This window comes from Bufo gargarizans, chromosome 1 (genome assembly GCF_014858855.1).
Source record: "Bufo gargarizans isolate SCDJY-AF-19 chromosome 1, ASM1485885v1, whole genome shotgun sequence".
In the NCBI taxonomy this organism is placed as follows: Eukaryota; Metazoa; Chordata; class Amphibia; order Anura; family Bufonidae; genus Bufo; species Bufo gargarizans.
In genome coordinates this window covers 167,417,857-167,438,233 of record NC_058080.1, presented here as the reverse complement: position 1 = coordinate 167,438,233, position 20,377 = coordinate 167,417,857, and the positions used below count along the sequence as shown (strand labels likewise).

Here is a 20,377-nt window from a genome sequence, read left to right as displayed (position 1 = left end):
TCACGCATCCCCATTCTTTTCTATGGGGCCGGCGTTGCATGAAAAAACGCAGAATATAGAACATGCTGCGATTTTCATGCAACGCACAAGTGATGCGTGAAAATCACTGCTCATCTGCACAGCCCCATTGAAGTGAATGGGTCCGGATTCAGTGCGGGTGCAATGCGTTCACCTCAAGCATTGCACCAGCGCGGAGTTCTCGTCAGGGGCCTTGCTGTGGGTTATTCCCATCTCAGCCATGAAAGGATGAAATTGGATTAGCAGTGTACAGAACGGAGATTGAACAAATGCAACTGTATTACCTAACAGCACAGACCAGAGCAAATGTCGCAGCACAATGTCAAGGGACACAACACATGGAAACCAGGAAGGGAAATTGTATATTTTAGATTAGGATTTTTAAACCCTGTATTACAGGAAGGTTAGAAACCATATATTGCCGGTAAACAGGTGAGAAAACATTGAGTTGTGGATATGGACAACGTTGTTGTCGGGAAAAAAAATAAAATACTAGTTTTCTTGTTTTAATAAATCTTGCATTACATTTTTAGACAGTCTTTATTCCTTCGGACATCTTAATATGAAGTTTACAACCTACTCCCAGTTTTCAGCTTTTCTTATGTGGAAAAATCTTGCACAGTAATAAATTCTAGATGTGAGGTTGTGTGTCCAGGATGCTGCTTTCTTCACTAGCTCTGTAACAGCACAGCTTCATGCTTATATCACTTCCCCTTTTTACTGAGAAGTGTATGACTGCCCTGGGTGCCCACCTCTTTCTCTACAGAAACACTGCAGACTGCCATGTTAGCTCTTAACACCCCCTCCCCCCATCTATACTCAGTACAGCCGGTGTGATCCCTCCCATCCCTACTGCTATCTATATCACTGTTTGCATTCAGAAACAAAAAATATATATAAAAATAACTTGCAGAGATCTGTCGCCTTTACGTGTATGACAAACGATGGACTCATAATTTGCATATAGTCCTAAGGCTGTTTTTGCCTTATCTTGACATATGCCTTTCGCTCCCATAAAACTTAAACTTTTATTGCAACTAAATCATTACTGACCATTAAATCTACCCATTTAAAAACTATCAGTTGTGTTGCCTTTTCTATTAATGGATCAATTTATACTCTGTTCACCATCTGGACTGTAATTCGATAAGGAGCTGGAAGCTGAAACCATGGACTCCTGGCAGATTATGAAAGACAGTAAACCAATTCATTCTATGCTCGAGTTTATGAATGATGTAACAATAAGCCATGATTACACAGGATTGCTGTTCTTCCTGTAAAAACACAAAAAAATGAGCCTTACTAAACCGTTAGACAAGGAGTACACAGCTGGGTGTCAGACAAAGGCCACAAGACTGCCAAGCAGCTTCCAGTAACGTCACCTGGACTACTTAATACAAGGGCAGGTTCTCAGTGCATCTGCTACAGCACAAGGCAAAGACTTCTTGAGAAAGTTGGATGGGTGATGTCCACAACCTCAGCTGAGTAGGCCTGGCATAACCGAGAAATACAAGGAAAAAAAAACACTAACGCTGCTTGAGATCAATAAAAGCCTATCCACAAAAAAAAAATAGAGATAAAAAAAATACACTGCACATCCCACCAGTTGCATAGTTCATGCAGTGTCACAGGAGACAAAAATAAAAACTGAAAAGAGACTGTAAACCTTCAGAAATACTTAGGTGAAATATCACACCTGGGTTGAAAAATTACATTTTTTTCTTTTGGTTTTATATCGGACAGCAGTTTGACTATGCGCCCAGACGTTCTTGTCAGCATACCGCATGCTCACTTCAATGTAAACAGTTACGCAAACATCTTTGCATACACTGCTTTCTCTTTTTCCTTCTGTTCTTTAATCCTCTGCTTGACCCGAAGGATCTCGCTGCTGATGGCTGGAGAGAGAAAGTCAATGAGATGGAGGACAGGACCGTGCATTAGAAGGATAAACAGCACATCTGTCAGAAAGCCATCAGCACCTGCTCCGAGCACTGGGATGTGGAGGCAGAAATCCAAGTCTCTAAACATAGGATCACGTTGTCAGTGTAACTAATGGGAATACGAGGTTACTGACCACGGTGTGTATGCAGCACATTTACGGGGATTAGGGTGATAAGTGTGTAAATCCTGAAACATGGATTCCAAGCCCTCCAGGCCTCCTCTCCTCAAAACTTTTACCCTGTAGTTTTGAGCAGCTTCTCTATACAATCTGCCTGTAAACTGCCCGACTGTTGGGCAAATTATCGGGGACAAATGTTCCTGCGTAAATTCATTCCTGATAGTCTGCCCGTCTAAGGGTCCATTCACACGTCCGCAAAATGGGTCTGCATCAGTACCGCAATTTTGCGGAACGGGTGCAGACCCATTCATTTTCAATGGGGCCGGAATGTGCTGTCTGCATCCGCACTTCCGCATCCGTGCTTCCGTTTCCGCAAAAAATAGAACATGTCCTATTTTTGTCCGCAATTGTGGACCAGATTAGGCAGTTTCTATTATAGTACCGGCGATGTGCGGTCTGCAAATTGCGGAATGCATATTGTCAGTGTCCGTGTTTTGCAGATCTGCAAGACACTTACGGACGTGTGAATGGACCCTAAAAGTGAAGCGGATCATCCGATGAGCAAAATTATCTTTATGTTTCAATCATCGTTTCTAAGTGATCTGCTGCCCAGAAACAAATAACCTGTATGGACAAGAGCCATAGCAGTAGCCATCGCTCAGCCTCATACAGTGGAGGGGATCGCTGCATGCAAATGCTGCTCTTCACCTTCACTAACAATCAGGAAGGAAGCAATAGTGCGCTCAATCACTGCATGGAAATGTAGCTTCACTGAAGGAGAGGAGTCCAAAAACAGAAGGAAACATCTTTCTCTGATGAGATATATTACAAAGTTAGGGTCCTATTGACAGGCAGATATTTTCTCATTAACGAGCAGAGACTGACAATTTAGCAAGTAGTTTCATTTCAAAAGATTTTTAATTACATGAAATATTACTGCCTGAATATTTTTCTGTGTTTGCCTGTCACCGAGATCAGTGCTCGTTCGCTATTACTCTGCTAATGACTGACGGATTTCTGATTAGACAAGAGGATGTAGTGGAAAGTAACAATCCGTGTTTTGCGGAACGGAACAGCTGGCTCCTAATATAAAAGAGTACTATCCTTGTCCGTAAAGTGGACCAAAAAAGGACATTCTATTTTTTGGGCTGAACGGAAATATGGACATACGGAAACTGAATGCACACAGTAACTTCAGTTTTTTTTTTTTTTTGCGGACCCATTTATGGGAATAGTTCTGCATTCAGTCAACCAAAAAACACACACGGAAAGAAAATACGTTTGTGTGCAAGAGGCCTTAGGCAGCCCATTGCTGTCTTGCGGACCGCATTTGCGGATCCGCAATACACGGGTGCCGTTCCGGGGGCATTCCGCATCACAGATGCGGACCCATTCACATGAATGGGTTTGCAAATCTGGAGAAGCGAAATGGTGCGGAACGGAACCCTACGGAGTGACGTTATTACTAAAGAATGGGGGCCCTGAACTGTAGCACGTCACTATAAAAACTTGCTTCTAAGATAAACAAAAGTAGAGAATTAAAGGGCATCTGTCAGCAGATTTGGACCCATGAATCTGACTGACCTGTTACATGTGCGCTTAACAGCTGAAGGCATCTGTGTTTGTCCCATGTTCATATGTGCCCGCATTGCTGAGAAAAATGGATGCTTTAACATATGTAAACGAGTCTCTAAAAGCAACAGGAAAGAGGCCAAGCTGTGAAAACCTCATCACCTGGCCCTGTCAATTAAAGGGTTCGGCTGTTGCAGAGAAAGCAGAGCCTCTAGGTGTAACGGCAACGCCCCCATTGCTCATAGTGGCTCATTCACATATATTAAAACATTTTTCTTAGCACTGCGGGCACATATGAACATGAGACCAACACAGATGCCTCCAGCTGCCAAGCGCACATGTAACAGGTACAAATGTGTGTCCATGCTGCCTGCAAAGCAGAAACTACACAACAATCAGAACGAGAACTTTTCCATCTAGACCTACCTTTGTCCTCAGGAGCCAACTCATGGGCCTTTTTAAGGTCATCCTAGAAATGTAGAGAAAGATTGTTAAATCTTCAAACGAAATTAACATTTTTAAAACCATATCCGTTCATTGTAACACTTTACCAGTGCTTGCTCATAATCTTTTAAACCCTGCCAGCCCTGGGCCCGTCTGTAAAGTGCTTTTGTATTAGCTGGATCAAGTTCAAGAGCCTACAAAAAGGGTAAAGAAAAATAAATAAAATTAAAAAATTTGGATTCAAAATAAATAAAAATTACAAATAATGAACAGGAACTCTTGGAGACGCATTTCTGTAAGACTACATGCACATGACCATATCTATTGTGTGGTCCTCAAAAACGAGATTTTTGTATAACTTACCAGTAAAATCTCTTTCTCGCTCTTTCCTTGGGGGACACAGAAGACCTTGGGTATAGCTCATCTCCATAGGAGGCGTGACACTAAGTGAAAACTGTTAAGCCCCTCCTCCACAGCTATACCCTCAGCCTGGAGAGAGAGGCTGCCAGTTGCGTGTCCAAGTAGTGAAAAAAGGCAAAGTCCAAAAGTGGAACCAACAAGCCAACTACCCAACGGGTAAAACAACTCGGAAACCGTGTAGAGAAAAACAAAGAATGGGTGGGTGCTGTGTCCCCCAAGGAAAGAGCGAGAAAGAGATTTTACTGGTAAGTTATACAAAAATCTCGTTTTCTCGCCCAGTTTCCTTGGGGGACACAGAAGACCTTGGGACGTTCAAAAGCAGTCCAAAAGGGGGAGGGACCACAGCACCAAGGCGAAGCACCCGAAGGCATCAAGAAACCGCCGCCCGCAGACCAGGCGGCCCAAGGCAGCACCTGCCGAAGCCAGAGTAGGCACCCTGTAGAACGCTGTAAGGCAGACCAGTGACCGCCTCGCACAGACGCATGGCCGAAGCCAAATGCCTCCGGCCCAGGAGGCACCGACAACTCTGGTGAAATGAACGGAGACACCAAAAGCAGAACCCTGCCCTTGGTGCGGTAACCACAGCAATAACCACAGTGAGAAAGCGGAGGAAAGCCACCCCGGAGGCCACCAACCCGTTGCGCGGACCTCCTAGAAAACCAAGTGACCCAACGTCGACAAGAGCCGGAGATCTCCAAGTAAAAACCGCAAGGCCCAAACAACTCCCAAATCTGAAGAAGAGTCCGTTCCCGGGGGTGGAAAGGGGAGGACGAAAGCCTCGTCAAAATGAAAGACAAACACCACCTTCAGAAGGAAGGAAGAGACGGGATGGAGAACAGCCCTGTCCTGAGGAAAGAGAAGGCCCGGAACAAGAAGGGCCGCCACCCAGGCACCCGCCAGAGACACGACGGCTACGGAAACATAACCGTACAGGACAGAAGGAGTAGAGAGAGCTTCTGTAACGGCTCCAAGGGAAAGACTGGAGTGCCAAGAGCCCAGTATGCAATGCCCAGGGCGGTACCCAGGGGCAGTACAAGGGAACCCCAAAGCCGCTCCATGGAAGAGGGTCCTGACAGGCCCAGAGGGCCGGGGAACGCTGAAAGGGGAAGGACAGCGCCGACACTTGACACTTCAAGCAACAGAGTCCCAGTCCCAGATCTAGGTCGGATCTGGAGAAAGACAGAATCATTAGGAGCGAACACTAGCGAGCACGCAAGAGTCGCCTGGGCAAGCGGGTGAAAACCCAATGCGAACAGGCGCAGACCCGAAACACGGGCAGTACGGTCGGCAAAAACTGGTCCCGTCGGCCCCCGAGCAACGTTGTCCTGTAACCACCCGGAGTGGGGGAGCAGAAGGACAGACGGAAAGGAACCGAAGGGTCCGCCCAGTAACCGCCAGGACAAGACAGGCTAAAGTCCATGTCGATGTAGCCACCACAGGAAGACGTCCTACAGTCCCGGTGTGGGAGATCTAATGACAATCTCGACCGAATGGGGGTTCCTCCCAAGTTACAGCCAGAGTGAACAAGGGAGACAGTACGAGGCCAAGAGGAACATCAGAACCATCCACATGAACAACCAAGCTCTCCCCAGAGGGGAGGGCAGTGAAGGAACCGCCACTGAAGCGCGGCCGGGGCAAAAGCCACACCGGAGGGAGCCGAGCCGAACCGAGCGGGAGCCAAGCAGAGCCGGCGAGAAAAGGCAGTCGAGACAGAGGCCGGCATAACACCCTCCAACCGAAAGGAGGAGTGGGCAACAGGGAAGCCATAGGACAGCTCAAAGGCAGAACCCCGCTCACTGAGACGCCCGGTTCACTGCCACGCAGAAGGAGAGTACCCTGAAGAACCCAAGGTGGAGGTCCTACGGACCTGGGTAAGCGAGCACCCAAGAGAAGCTGGGTGACCATCCCGAGAAAAGCGGCCCGAACCCGGTAGCGGACCAGCCTGAAGCGCGGAGGGGGCGCCAAAAGAAAAGACTCATACTGCACGACACCCGAAGAGGAGGAAACAGTAGCAGGCGAGGGAACAGCAGCCCCACCAGAGCCAACGCCGAAAACGAGTGGCACTGCAAACGGCACTCTCGACCCAGTGACCACTTGCGCCGGAAGCGAGTGCACGGGAGAACGAAAGGGCACCTATCAAAGAACCACGAACACTCCCCAGGTGGAAAGGCCAACGGACATGGTGGATGCCGACCAACGGGACCACAATATACAGGCCAAACCAGAGAAACGAGCACCACCCAGCTCGGCGAAGTAGAGAGCAGTAGGGCCCATCTACTATATCTAAGGAATACACCTTTGAATACAATGGCATTCTTTTAATGCTTGTATGACAGCACCCAAGGGTTACACAGGTGGACAGAATGATCTCTTTAGAGAAGAGCGCAAGGCCCGTGACAAGCACCACATTCCAAGAGAAAAAGAGGGAATGTCGCAGGAGGAAGTGAGGCATACGTACGAGCAGCCCCGCAAGCAGTGAGAAGGCCAACCCACCTATGGGAGGAGAAGGCATACACGGCCCAAACAACGGACAGAGTGCACCAGAAATACCGCTCACCGCAAAAAAATAGACACCCAGTGAAGGGGATCAGCCACAGAGTCCAACAGTATCAACGGAAGTGCAAAGCGCAACCTGAAAGGGAGTTATGCACAGGACATCAGTATGGCATGCGATGGAAATGCAGGCAGGCCCCCCAGAAAAGGGGGAAACGTATCTGGCAACACTGCAGCTGGTAAGAATGAAAAGGCCCGTCCCAAAGGGGGGATGCCCAAGGCCAGTAACAACTTCAGAGAAGTAGAACATACTATAGTCTGCCCAGAAGGTGACCAATCACATGGCCGCACAGTACCCAGCGGGAACGCAGGAGGGAGGTCCGCCCAGTGAAAGGGGGACATGCACGGGGTTATCCAACCATTAAGCGAGTGCGCAATAACCCACCTAACACCGAATACTGTGAGAGTGCAACCACTCCACAATGAAGGAGAACATGCAAGAATCCCGCACAGCATATCACGGACAGCCATGGGTCACGTGAGGTTGCAAATTTTTCGCCCATGGATGAGGAGGGCCGTGTATGGCCCGCAACACATCCGGCGAAAGAGCAGTATTCCACCCAGAAAGGGGCGGGGTAATGCACACGGCCGTCACCGCATCCAGCAAAAATGCAAGCACCCCGCCAGGATGCGGGACATGCACATGGCCAGCAACGCACTGGCGAGAAAACAACCACAGTCAGCGGTGTTGTGCGTATGCCGCCTGAGGAAAGGATACATGCTCATTGCTGGCAGCGATTCCAGTGAGTGCAGCACACCACCCAAGGAAGGGGTCGTGCACATGGCCGGCAGCGAATCCAATGATAGTGCAGCAATCCACCTATGGAAGGAGTTCATGCACATGGCCGGCAGCAAATCCAGAGAGAGTGCAGCATTCCGCCTATGGACGGAGGTCATGCGTATGGCCGGCAACGAATCCGGAAAGTGCAGCATTCCGCCTATGGAAGGAGGTCATGCACATGGCCGGTTCATGCATATGGCCGGCAGCGAATCCAGCGAGAGTGCAGCGTTCTGCCTATGGACGGAGGTCATGCATATGGCCGGCAGCGAATCCAGAGAGAGAGCGCAGCAGTCCTCCTTTGGACGGAGGTCATGCGTATGACCAGCAGCTTAGCCAGAGAGAGTGCAACATTCCACCTATGGAAGGAGGTCATGCATAAGGCCGTAGCGAACCCAGCGAGAGTGCAGCGTTCCGCCTATGGAAGGAGGTCATGCATATGGCCGTAGCGAACCCAGCGAGAGTGCAGCGTTCCGCCTATGGAAGGAGGTCATGCATATGGCCGTAGCGAATCCAGCGAGAGTGCAGCGTTCCGCCTATGGAAGGGGGTCACGCATATGGCCGTAGCAAATCCAGCGAGAGTGCAGCGTTCCGCCTATGGAAGGGGGTCGTGCACATGGTCAGCATCGTATGCGGTAAAAGGGCAGTATTCCGCCTACAGAAAGGGGGTCATGCACAAGGCCAGCCCGCAGCCAGAGAGAGTGCAGTATGCCGCCTATAATGGGGGGTCATGCACATGGCCAGCACCGCGACTGGAGAGGGCGACTAATTCTGCCTATAGAAAAAGGCGGCCTGCACCTGGCCAGCGCCGTACCCCAGGAGAGGGCAAGGGTCCGCCTAGAAAGGGAAACATGTATACCTGGCCAGTGCCACGGAGCGCAACATGCCACCTATAGAATAGGGGCAGGCATACGGCCAGCGCTCTAAGGTCAGGCTGCAGTATCCTGCGCAGCCAACATAAAATACACTTCATTATTAATATTATTATATTTTTTATTTTATTTTAATTTTATTTTTTTTTTTTTTTTTCTTCTATTTATTATTGTAAAACACAGCCTCTTTTAGGCAGGAAGGGGCCACCATATAAGAGCACAGCCTCACTGAGAGGCTAGCCATCCCAGGGTCTCCTCCAGATGGCAGCCGTCAGCGTCCAAGAGGTTAATACAGATCGGACCCGAGGGCGGTGCAGCGATCCCCTGGGGGCGGGGGGACCTCCGGCGGGAAGAATTCGCGCCTGCGAATGCCCGCCCCCTCCAATCGAGGCCGGAATATTGCGGCCTAGTAGGCCGCGAAGCCGGGGCCTAAAGTTTGCGGTGCCCGGAGGTACCGGCCGGGATCTGGAGGGAGCGAAGCGGCGCATGCACAATACCGGCCGCGGGAGCCCACCCCGCGGGCCGGAGAATCAGGGGGCCCGGAAGAAGGAGCCCGGGATAGAACCTTTCTGCGGCGCCCGACCGACCGGAAGACAGCCTCTCCGAGCACCTGCGGTCGGCCGGGGTCCGCTGAACACCGCAGTCATGCCGGCCACGGGAGCCCACCCCGCGGACCGGAAACAAGGGCCCTACGCCGCAGCAGTCAGGAGAGGGCCCAGGCCCTGAGCCGTCTCAAGGAGGGATGCCTGCGCACCGGTAAGGCGATAGGGGGGGATGGGGGACCCTGCAAGGAGAGAGGCAGCTCCCTGGGCGGCATGATAGGGACGCCAGCATAACCCCTCAGTGGATGCACCTATAGTGGAGGGGAGGAGAGGGAACTAATAAAACAAACTAGGGTGGCCAGACCAGTATGGGGGTCAGTCAAGCAGGAGACCGGGGTGGGGGGGGGGGGGGGGGGTCGTAGGGCTGGAGAAGCCACTCTCTCACCACAGCCGTCTTCACCCTCGGTCCGTTCCAGCAGGGTCGCCCCTTCAGCTACTGGCACCGTAGTGGCAGGACGCTGGAAGAGGGACTTGGCGTGCGGGCGACCCTTACGCTGGCGGGATGCAGGGGAGCTGGGCTGCCCTGGTCCACCTTGCCTTCTGTGGGGGAGGCAGCAGTGCGGATACCGGCACTGGCGCAGCTCAACCCCGGGAGAAACAGAGAGGTCTAGTGCGTCTCTGTTGTCCCGTATTCTGGAACAAAAGAAAATAAAAAAGTAAAAATCAAAAAAATTTAAAAAAAACAACAAAGGAGAAAACAGCCCTGCAGTAGCAGGGAGTGTCTTGCCTCCTTGGACACTAAGCAAAAACTGGCAGCCTCTCTCTCCAGGCTGAGGGTATAGCTGTGGAGGAGGGGCTAACAGTTTTCACTTAGTGTCACGGCTCCTATGGAGATGAGCTATACCCAAGGTCTTCTGTGTCCCCCAAGGAAACTGGGCGAGAAATACAGATATAATCCATGTAACATGCCGCAGTTCTCACTCCCATCGCTAGAGCTGGCTATTCTTGTCTGCAAAACAGACAATAGGACATGTTCTACGGAATGGACATATGTACGCAGACAGTACACTTATGACATCCGTGTGTTGTCTGTATTTTTTGCAGACCCACAGAAATGAATGGGTCCACATACAATCCACAAAAAAAAAAAAAAAAAAAAAAAAAGCGGATCGGATCCAAAATACGCTTGTGTGCATTAGGCCTTAAGCGCTTCTCGGTACTCTTTAGCAGCGGCCAGGCCACATGACCACTTACCTCGTGGCAGCTCTCAATTGCTGCTCTGAAGTCGGACCCTTTCAGTTTACAAGCAGCGATATTCAGGTTGCAACTTACTGCAATTGGATTTAACTTTGCAATGTTGTCATCTCCGGTGACATCTTTACAACTTTCCACATATCTGCAAAATAAAAAAATACAAAGATTGTCTGATTTTAGTAATGTCCATGAGGTCCCCAAAGTGGAGCCGATTCTGTAGACTGTGACCTTATGGACCAGGCACGGAGCTTCCTCCCCATGTGTCAGTAATGTGTGAATGGGCTGCCGTCTGGCTCAGTTCAGAAGCTACGTCAGCCCCTTCTGTCTTGGAAGGAGCAGTGCAAGAGAAGAAAGATGTCTTACGAAATAACTAAGCCAGCCCCTCCACACACACCACCGACACATAGGGAGGGGGAGGAAGCTCCCGGACACAACAGCCCATGTCAAAATGGAAGCTCAGAAGTCTGGGACTGCAATAGGGTGATCCAAGCAGTTTTCAAAACTTAAAGCATATTATGGAGTTTTTTTAATGTTACATCTGAAATTTAGAGCTGGTTCTAGAACCAACAGGGAAACTTCCCAGTAGGCAGACGCCCAAGGGTTCACCTGAGCCCCCCTACCAGCCATGGTAAGTAATGATCCGACGCTGCTCTCCTGACTTCGCCTGTATAGCCAATTTGAGGCAACTGGAATAGGAGGACAGAACATGGCAGCTGGCGCTGTCCACCAGAGAGGGGCAGTATTTTGTCATGCACTGTAGTATAATAATGTGCAGTAATATTGTATTGCTGACCCTGCCTATCCGTGTTGGTCCGGCCGTCTGGCAATTTGGACCAGATTACAAAACTGAGCGCTTTTAGGGTCCATTCACACGTCCGTAAGGCATTTTGCGGATCCACAAAACACAGACACCGGCAATGTGCGTTCCGCATTTTGCGGACTGCACATCGCCTACACTAATAGAATATGGCTATTCTTGTACGTGTGAATGGAGCCTTAGTTTTTTCCAGGGCCAAGTTCTCAGTCCACCCCTGTGTTCTAGCATCAGACAACCCCTTTAACGCTAAAAAGTTTTAAGAGTTTCCAGAACTATGACTGTAATAAGTGATCATTGTGCTAATCTCATGGAGCAAGGAGTGGTTCACAGGACAAATGCCATGAATGCCCCCTAAACACTCTTAGGGTGATCTACAAATAAACATGCAGCACGTCCACTGAATTCAGCATTAAAACACCCTGGTCTGTGACGAGACAATGTAGCTATAAAAAAGGTGTCTAATACAAGTACACTTCCTTTTTGAGGTTGCCGTTTGGCAGGAGACGACACTGCGGACCCCCACCGATCAACACCACTGCCAGAACTACACAGCACTGTCACTGTAGTGGACAGTGCTTATAACTGCAGCACTGCTCCCATTCACTTCAATGGGTGCAGCAATGCAGTTGCGAGCTCCCTCCACTTCTATTTACAGCTGATCGGCAAGTGCGGGGCGTAGGACCCCCACTCATCAGCTAGTGAAGGCCTACCCTGAGGCTAGGTCATGATTTAAAGTGCTGGACAGCCCTTTTAAAACATTGTGGGAGAGTCATGAAAATGACAGCGAAAAGTAAGCTGGAAACCTGTAGGGGGCGATGTGAAACCTTTACCTTTCAGGGGGCTCTAACAAGTCTCTGTCCAAGCACATTTCAGGATATTACTTGGGTTTACTTTACCTTAAAGCCTTGTTGTACTTTTTTATTGCCATGTCCCAATTCTGAGACTTGAAGAAATTGTTCCCGATATTCTTGACGTCTTCTGCTATGCTGACGATCTTTTCAACCTGTTGGACCAAAGCATTGCAGCACACAGTTCAGTTAGGAAGACTTTGGAATAAAACTATTAATTTGCACCATCGGCAGTAAATACAACTACTGCATATATCTCAGGAAATAGGAGAGTGAAACGTAGAGAGTGCTTACGTCATTTAATTCCACATCGGAGTCTTCTGGGAAGTCAGGATGGGTGTCTCCAGAGCCATCCAAAGGAGGGATGACCAACTCGTCTCCATCTTTCAGCTCTCCACATTCTGCTATTGCACACAGCTATATGGAAAACAAAAGCATGTTAATATATGTCGCCCAATATCTATATTCAAATACCGGTTTAGTTCACGTATAGTATATGTGTATGTTTCATATTTTTTTCACACAATCAGTACTAGGGATGATCCGGGTATCAATACTTTTGATACTTATTGTAGTCGAGCCAGGGGAGAGCGCAGCAGCAGAGAAGGCAGTGGGGGATTTATACCAATGAAGATTTATAGTAGGAGGGAGCTGGCTGCAGAATCAAATAGCTGGCTCCCGACCTCTATGAGCGGTAGCTGCAATCCGCGGCACCTGAGGGGTTAACTACCGCAGATCGCAGCTATTGCTCATAGAGGTCGGGAGCCGGCTATGTGATTCTGCAGCTCCCGCCTCCTGTATATGAATTAATGAGAGGTATCTTCATTGGTGGTGCAGTGGCCACAGCCCCTCCCCTTCTCCTCCTTCCTCTCATTGGCGGCAGCAGCAGCACAGGGGGGAGGAGACACTGCTTCCTTGTCCCCTGTGCTGCCGCTGAGGGAACACGGAGAGCGCTGTCAGCAGCGCAATCCTTGTTCCCCATACGTTATTGGAATATCGGCAAAATAGATGCCGATAACGGTCAAAATCCTGAATATCGTCCGATAACGGTCAAAATCCTGAATATCGTCCGATATCGGTAAAAATAGATAATCGGTCGATCTCTAGTATACACATGTATATGTAGTGTATACCTGTCTGTCTATGCAGCACAATATATGGTGTATACCCACATATATATATGTATGTATGTATATGCCATGTGTAGTGTATAACCGTGTAGCACAAGTATAATATATATATATATATATATATATATATATATATATATATATATATATATATATATACACACTTGGTATCAAAAGCAAAGTCAAAATTCTGGTATCATGACATCCCTAATTAAGGCTATTTTCACACTAGCGTTAGTGTGATCCGGCAGGCAGTTCCGTCGGCAGAGCTGCCAGCCGGATCCGCCGATCAGTGTGATAACTGACAGCATTTGTAGACTGATCCGGGTGCGAGTCAGTCTACAAATGCATTGCAAGAATAGATCAGTCTCTCCGCTTGTCATGCGGATGGACGGATCCGTCTTGGAGTCTTTTTCACAGTTTTCCCGGATCCGTCCTTCAGTTGCAATGCCGGGTCTGGCACTAATCCAAGTCAATGGGAACTAATGCTGGATCCGGCATTCCGGCGACTGATCAGGCATTTTGGACAGACATAATACCGCAGCATGCAGCCAAAACACCTGACAGTGACTGAGCGGAAGGCATACTGATGCAAACTGAACGGATTACTCTCCATTCAGAATGCATTGGAATATGCCTGATCAGTTCTTTTCCGGCATAGAGCCCTTTTGATGGAACTATGCCGGAAAAGAGTAACGCTAGTGTGAAAGTAGCCTAAGAGTACATTTTTAATACATTATCATAATAGTCCTACAAAACTATGCATTTGAAACAATGTAGCAGCGCTGGAAAGACAGTAGAAGTTTTGGAAGGAGGGCTTCTCAGAGGCGCTCCCTGGAGGATCCTCTCTGGCCAATGTGCCACCTGCACCTCTTTAGAAAAACAGTCCTTTACCTAAAATTCCACTTGCACAAAGTAAGAAATTCTATAGAAATCTGCATCACCATTTCTTATGGATTACTCACAAAACAAATATAACCAGCACAGAACTTACTTTGGATGGCTTTTCTTCGTTAACTTCGACATTTTCTAGCATTTTCACAATGCCATATCCTTTGAGGACTTGACCAAATACCACGTGTTTCCCATCTAAATGGGGAGTGTGGACAGTCGTGATGAAGAACTGAGAACCATTAGTATTGGGGCCGGCGTTGGCCATACTGAGCAGGCCTTCCCTGTCATGCTGCAAATGGGTGGGGAAATTAAAAATGATCAGTGCATTTTAGACATAATATACAATATTCCTTAACATCTCAAGAAACCTAGCACAGACATTGCTGTGGAAAGTCAGAAAAATGACAAATCCATAGCAGCTCAAAGGAAAGTTATGAAGTCCGACAAGTCGCACAGCGAAGGTCAGTCATTTACAGCTCAGTCAAACTTTAGGTAAAACTTGAACCCCTTTTCAGAACTGGCACAATAAACACAGCAAAGTCAGTAGCAGATCGGTAGTTGGAAACAGGTCACTTTTGGTGGCAGATTTGTAATTTGGTGGCGTTTCTAGGTTACTTTCACCTCTGCGGTAAAAGGTATCCAGCGGGCTCGCCAGCACAGGAACACCCTGCCTGAGCCCATTGTATCCGGCGTAGCCAGACAGGGCCCTGCACCGCCAGACCCCATTGACTTATGGGATCCGGCAGGGACTCATCTGGTTACCAGGGGGAGTGCCAGGTTTCAGCCGAACAAAAAAATGGCGCGTGCACCAATGTTTGTCTGGCAAAAACCAGACGACACTTATACGGGAAACCAGCCAGATCCCATTTTAGTCAATGGGCTAATGTCAGCTGAACATAACTATATTAGAGCCATACCACTGCCTGCCGCCGAGAAAGACTAACTTCTATAATATGCTAAATTAGCCTCTAGGAGCACCTGCTCCTAGAGGCTACGTTCTCCCACCTATTTTCACGCCCTTCTTCTCTTGATTGACAGGGCCAGGGCATCGCTGCTCTCCCCCCGCCGGCCGTGTCTGCAGTGTAAATCTCGCGCTGTTCAGTATTCGGCGCAGGCAGGGAAGGCGGCTGCTGGCTTCCTCACTGTGCCGAATACTGAACGGCCTGAGATTTACACTGCAGACACGGCTGTCTCAATCAGCTTATCAGCCGGGGTCCAGGGTGTTGGACCCCCACCAATCAGTATGAAAATCTCAGAAAACCCCTTCAACTTTAGGGTCCGTTGATCATGTGATCAGCTGGGTCCTAGTACATTGGCTCCTCTAGTTGAGATAAAAAGATTATATAGAGCTTAAACTAAACAAAAAATATTTCAATAAAAGAAAGGTACAAAAAAAAACTGCCATACTGGTCTTGACCATTTAGGCCATTCATGCCATTTAGGACCAAAACACACTGGTCATTAAGGGGTTAAAAACGGGATAAGGTCGCACAACAGCCTGACAGAGGCTAGAAGTACACTCTTTTGGTCTTCGTTGGGTATGTTTGGGGCACACACCGGGGAGTTTTCCCAGCATATATGGGATGCATGTAGGCCTCTAGCATTACGAGCACAGAACATGGCTAGGCTTCATTTAGATAAAATCCATAAAAATAAAGTAAAGTCCTTCCACAAGAACATCAAATACCTTGTAATGGAAGTTTTCATCCTCAAATTTCTCTCCGTATATACTTTCACCACCAGTTCCATTTTGGTTTGAGAAGTCTCCACCCTGGATCATAAACTTCTTAATAACTAGGAAAAGCAGAAAAAGAAACTTAAAAGGAACCTAAAGCAGTAGAGGTGTGCAGACTGGGTAACATCTGATCTGTTGGGGTTCGTCTTGGCCATGGAATTACGCAGACAAGCAGTACTTACTCCTATGAAAGGGACATCCTTTAAAGTGAAGAGGCTTCCCGGTCGTCTTCCCTAAACCTTTTTCGCCAGTGCACAGCGCTCGGAAGTTTTCAGCCGTTTTTGGAACCACATCAGCAAACAACTCTATCACAATCCGGCCAACTGCGAAGGTAATAGGCAGGAAGATTAGATGCAAGCAGAGGTATTACGTATCCTACATGGCACACAGAAATACACGGTAAAGAGTCCAGCTCAAGGCAGTCATACACCAGTGGTAGACAACTTCATCACTTTTGATTCAATTTTTAGTGGGAGATAAAGCAACCGACGGTGAATCGGCCATTTTTACTTTTTCCGTTTCGCCGTTTAGGATAAATATTTTAATAGTAGGGGCCTTTTTGCATGTGGCGATGCCCATTATTTAAATTTTCTTAATTATGGATTTTAATTTTGGGTAAAGGGGGGCAACTTTACTTTTTTTACGCTTCTTAAAATTTCCGTTAGGGAGCTATAACAAGCAATCGGACTGGAGTCTATGAGAAAAGCGATGCATCAGCAGTGGAGTTTATTATCCTAAGGAGCCCAATAGGGACTAACATGCAGCAGCCTCGTACCACCCCTGGCGGCTATGGCTCCCACTCCATTTGTGAGCAGGCACCCTTCGTAAATACCTGACCACCAACATAAATTTATGTGGCGAGGTCGGAGAGGGGTTAAACAAGTTGTGGGTGGTATTTGGCAGATTGTTTGCACTGCATGGCACTTACCCACAAGTGCAGTACTGCTGGCAACCTTCAGTCACCGTCACTTGCAGCCACTAGGACGCCAACTGGCTCCATGTTGAGGCTGTCATACTACCGGCTGACCTGTTAGGCTACTTTCACACTGTTTTGTTGTCGTTTATGTTTGCGAGATCCGTTCAGGGATCTCACAAGCGGTCCAAAACGGATCCGTTTTGCCCTAGTGCATTCTGAATGGAAAAGGATCCACTCAGAATGCATCAGTTTGCCTCCGATCAGTCACCATTCCGCTTTGGTGTCCGTCTGACGAAACGGATCCATCTTGGCACACAATGTAAGTCAATGGGGACGGATCCATTTTCACTGACACAATCTGGCACCATAGAAAACGGATCCGTCCTTCATTGACTTTCAATGGTGTTCCAGACCGATCCGTCTTGGCTATGTTAAAGATAATACAAACGGATCCGTTCTGAACAAATGCATGCGGTTCTATTATCTGAACGGATCCGTCTGTGCAGACCCATGACGGATCCGCACCAAACGCGTGAAAGTAGCCTTACATGTGCGCTTGGCAGCTGAAGACATCTGTGTTGGCCCCATGTTCATTTGTGCCCACATTACTGAGAAAAATGATGTTTTATTATATGCAAATGAGTCCCTAGGTGCAACAGGGGCGTCGCCATTACACCTAGAGGCTCATCTTCAACTGCACTTTAATAGACCGGACCAAGCAGTGCAAATGTCAACGTGCAGGGAATTTTGTCAAGCCGATTCTCGACATATTTGCCGGGTTGCAGTCGGATGTACCCCGGACCCCATTACAGTTATTGGGGCCAGTGGGCATTCAGGTAGCGTCCGGCAATGCCGGATCTCTTAACACTAGTGTGGAACTAGCCTCAATGTGTCCGATATGAGGACTGAGTGGTATTCTTACACAGTGTACATGTGGACCTTCTCACGGCGTCACTGCTGCGGTACGCACTGCAGATCTGCATGAAAACTTCCATCTCCCTACATGTGGCCGTACCCCAAGTATGTACACAAGTGGCGGAGGCACTGCGGATCCGTTATACAGTAGCCGCCGAGGAGATGAGATTTGAAGAAATTTCAATAAGGTTTTTCAGAAGAAATCTGCAGTATAAGATAACAGCAGGATCAACCCTATTTAACCAGGTATAATGCCTGGTAAAGTTCATTCTGTCGATGAAATCAATCTGTCTTGTGAAAATCCATGGCACATCAAGAGGTGGGCCCTACCACCTGAGCACTGGTTACCACTAAGGGCCCATTCACGGGCCTGATTGAATAGAGTGGATCCTGCTGACAAGTGTCCGGTGTCAGTTTATTCTGTGGATTTCACCCTGGGGCCGTGGTTATCGTAAAACAAGTAGCAGTCACCTGGAAGGACCCAGCCAGCACACTGCATCCTGGGCGGGGCATGACACAAGTCCTAATCAGCCCCTGCACATAGCAGGAATACACATTTACTTCAACGAGCAGAGAGATCAGCGGCTGCCGGGCACCCCCCAGAGGATGAAACCCAGCCCCATACACACTGTCAGGGGGGGCACACGATGGGCAGCCTATGGGGCACGTGTGCCCAGTGACTTCATTCATTCCGCGCCCACCACTCACCCTGTTCGCCTCCCACCTCCACATCAAAGAACACCCGCGGGTTTTCCGGGTTGGACGGCCTGCTGTTGGGAGCCGGGTTAGCCATGTTCTCCCTGCGGACAATTTCCTATAACTGTTCACCGGCTTCTTACACCTGAGCACACTTCCGGTGCGGCGGGGGCGGGACTTCCGCTGTAGGACCCGCCCCTCTGTGGTTCTGGATGGTTCTGGAGCTTTGTGGAGCTGAGTGCGCGCTCATTCCTGTGGCGGGAGCGCCCCCTGCCGCGGGAGAGCGGTGTAGTGAGGCGCTGCTCTGTACTGGGGGCTGCAGACCTCCAGTCTTGTAATAGGGCGGCTCGCTGTAGTAATGCACATATGGCAGAGCTATGGAGAACAGGTTTCAGGGAAGGGCTTGTCTGGGGTTAGAGAAACATGGCCGCTTTCTTTAGCTGTCCATGGGTTGTGTCTGGTACTGCTTCTCAGCCATAGTGAAGTCAATGGAGCTGAGCTGCAATACCACATGCATCCTGTGGACAGGTGTGGCGCTGTTTATGACAACATGCAGCTATATTTGTGTGATCCTGGACAGCTAGTAGTGAAGGGAGCAGAAGATGGTCGTGCCTTATAGTGCCCTTTCCCCTGTATGATATTATGAGTGTGGGACGATAGCCCCGCGGGCGGCCCGATTCGCACGTAACCTATGATGCTGTGTGCCCCATGCGCACGATGTATGCCGCTCACGGACCGTATGTCTCGTAGCCCTTAGGTAATAAGTGTCTGATGGTGAGGGTCTCGCTGCTGGGATCCCTACTCATCATGAGAATAGTCATCCTGTGTTCCTCATGTGAGTGGTGGTCCAGCTGTGCACAGCCATTGTAGTCGTCTCTATGAGATAAATGGAGCAGCAGCATGTCTGCCCAACCAGCATTCATATGGGTGGACGCAGGATCCCAAGGTTGGACCCCCACCAGAGGGTGCCATTTACAATTGTATAGTCATCCCAGACCACCAGTTTTAAGGTGGATTTAGACGGGCCGACTGAGCATGAGTGGTCGGAAAGGAAGCGTTTCTTCAACAGGTCGGCTTCTCATTCAGTGAAGGAGAAGGCTATGGTCATCCGTCGTCCTCATACAGATTCATGGCTTCGGAGCAGCAGCAGTTTAGACCGCACGTTCTGCTGCCCAGAAACTATGATCGGTGGTGCCTACATGACCGACAGGATCACCCAATGAACAAGCGTTTCACTCATTCATCGGTTGATCGTGGCACGTTTAGAGGAACAGTCTATCGTTCCCGATAATCTGGACGATTATTGATGCGTCTAAATCCACCTTTGCACCTCGTGTATTTCTACATACAAGACTTTCCCTGCACTCTGAACCGCACTGCAATACTGCGGTGTCCGACATGCCGTGGGGCTAGACGCCCGACTTCTCATTCTCAATCCAGCACAAGGCCTGGATGGACGCTGGGGTGTCCTCCTTTTCGGCGTAGCAGCATTGCACTGTCTGCGTGTTAGCTGCAGCCACAAACTGACGGAGGCTTCGCTCAGCCCCAGTCACTAGAGTCGGCCTGTGTGTCACTGTGTGACTGACTGGGGGTGAGAGAAGCATCCGGCAGCTCACCTGAAGGTCTTCCGGTCCTTTTTTTTATCTTTTCCCGCTACCATTACTGAGAGAGGGTCGTGGCTTAACGAGGTTGGGGCATAGCCTAGAAGGTCCGGCTTGTTGGGGTGAACCAAGTGGCCACCCTGCTGACATGGCCAATCATAAAACGTATTACTCACAGCCAATGGTAGGCAGCATGGGTGGCTAAGGAGCTTGTTGTTGCTAACCCCTTAAAGGGGTATTCTCATCTTAATGATCACTGTTAAATCTGTAAATGATTTAACAGTGATCATTTTTCTAAATATATCTAATTAAC

General features: G+C 48.9%; 1 protein-coding gene across 1 annotated transcript; it reads right to left on the bottom strand.

Annotated features, from left to right (window-relative positions):
- Positions 1-510: 510 nt before the first annotated feature.
- On the bottom strand, positions 511-18,638 carry PPID (peptidylprolyl isomerase D). Its single transcript, XM_044300046.1, has 10 exons — positions 18,476-18,638; positions 16,119-16,259; positions 15,889-15,995; positions 14,302-14,490; positions 12,472-12,594; positions 12,226-12,332; positions 10,513-10,654; positions 4,201-4,287; positions 4,076-4,118; positions 511-1,913 (listed from the first exon to the last, which is right to left on the bottom strand). Exons 1-10 carry the CDS (start codon positions 18,558-18,560, stop codon positions 1,825-1,827), a joined length of 1,113 nt encoding a protein of 370 aa, XP_044155981.1. The 5' UTR covers positions 18,561-18,638; the 3' UTR covers positions 511-1,824.
- Positions 18,639-20,377: the final 1,739 nt, after the last annotated feature.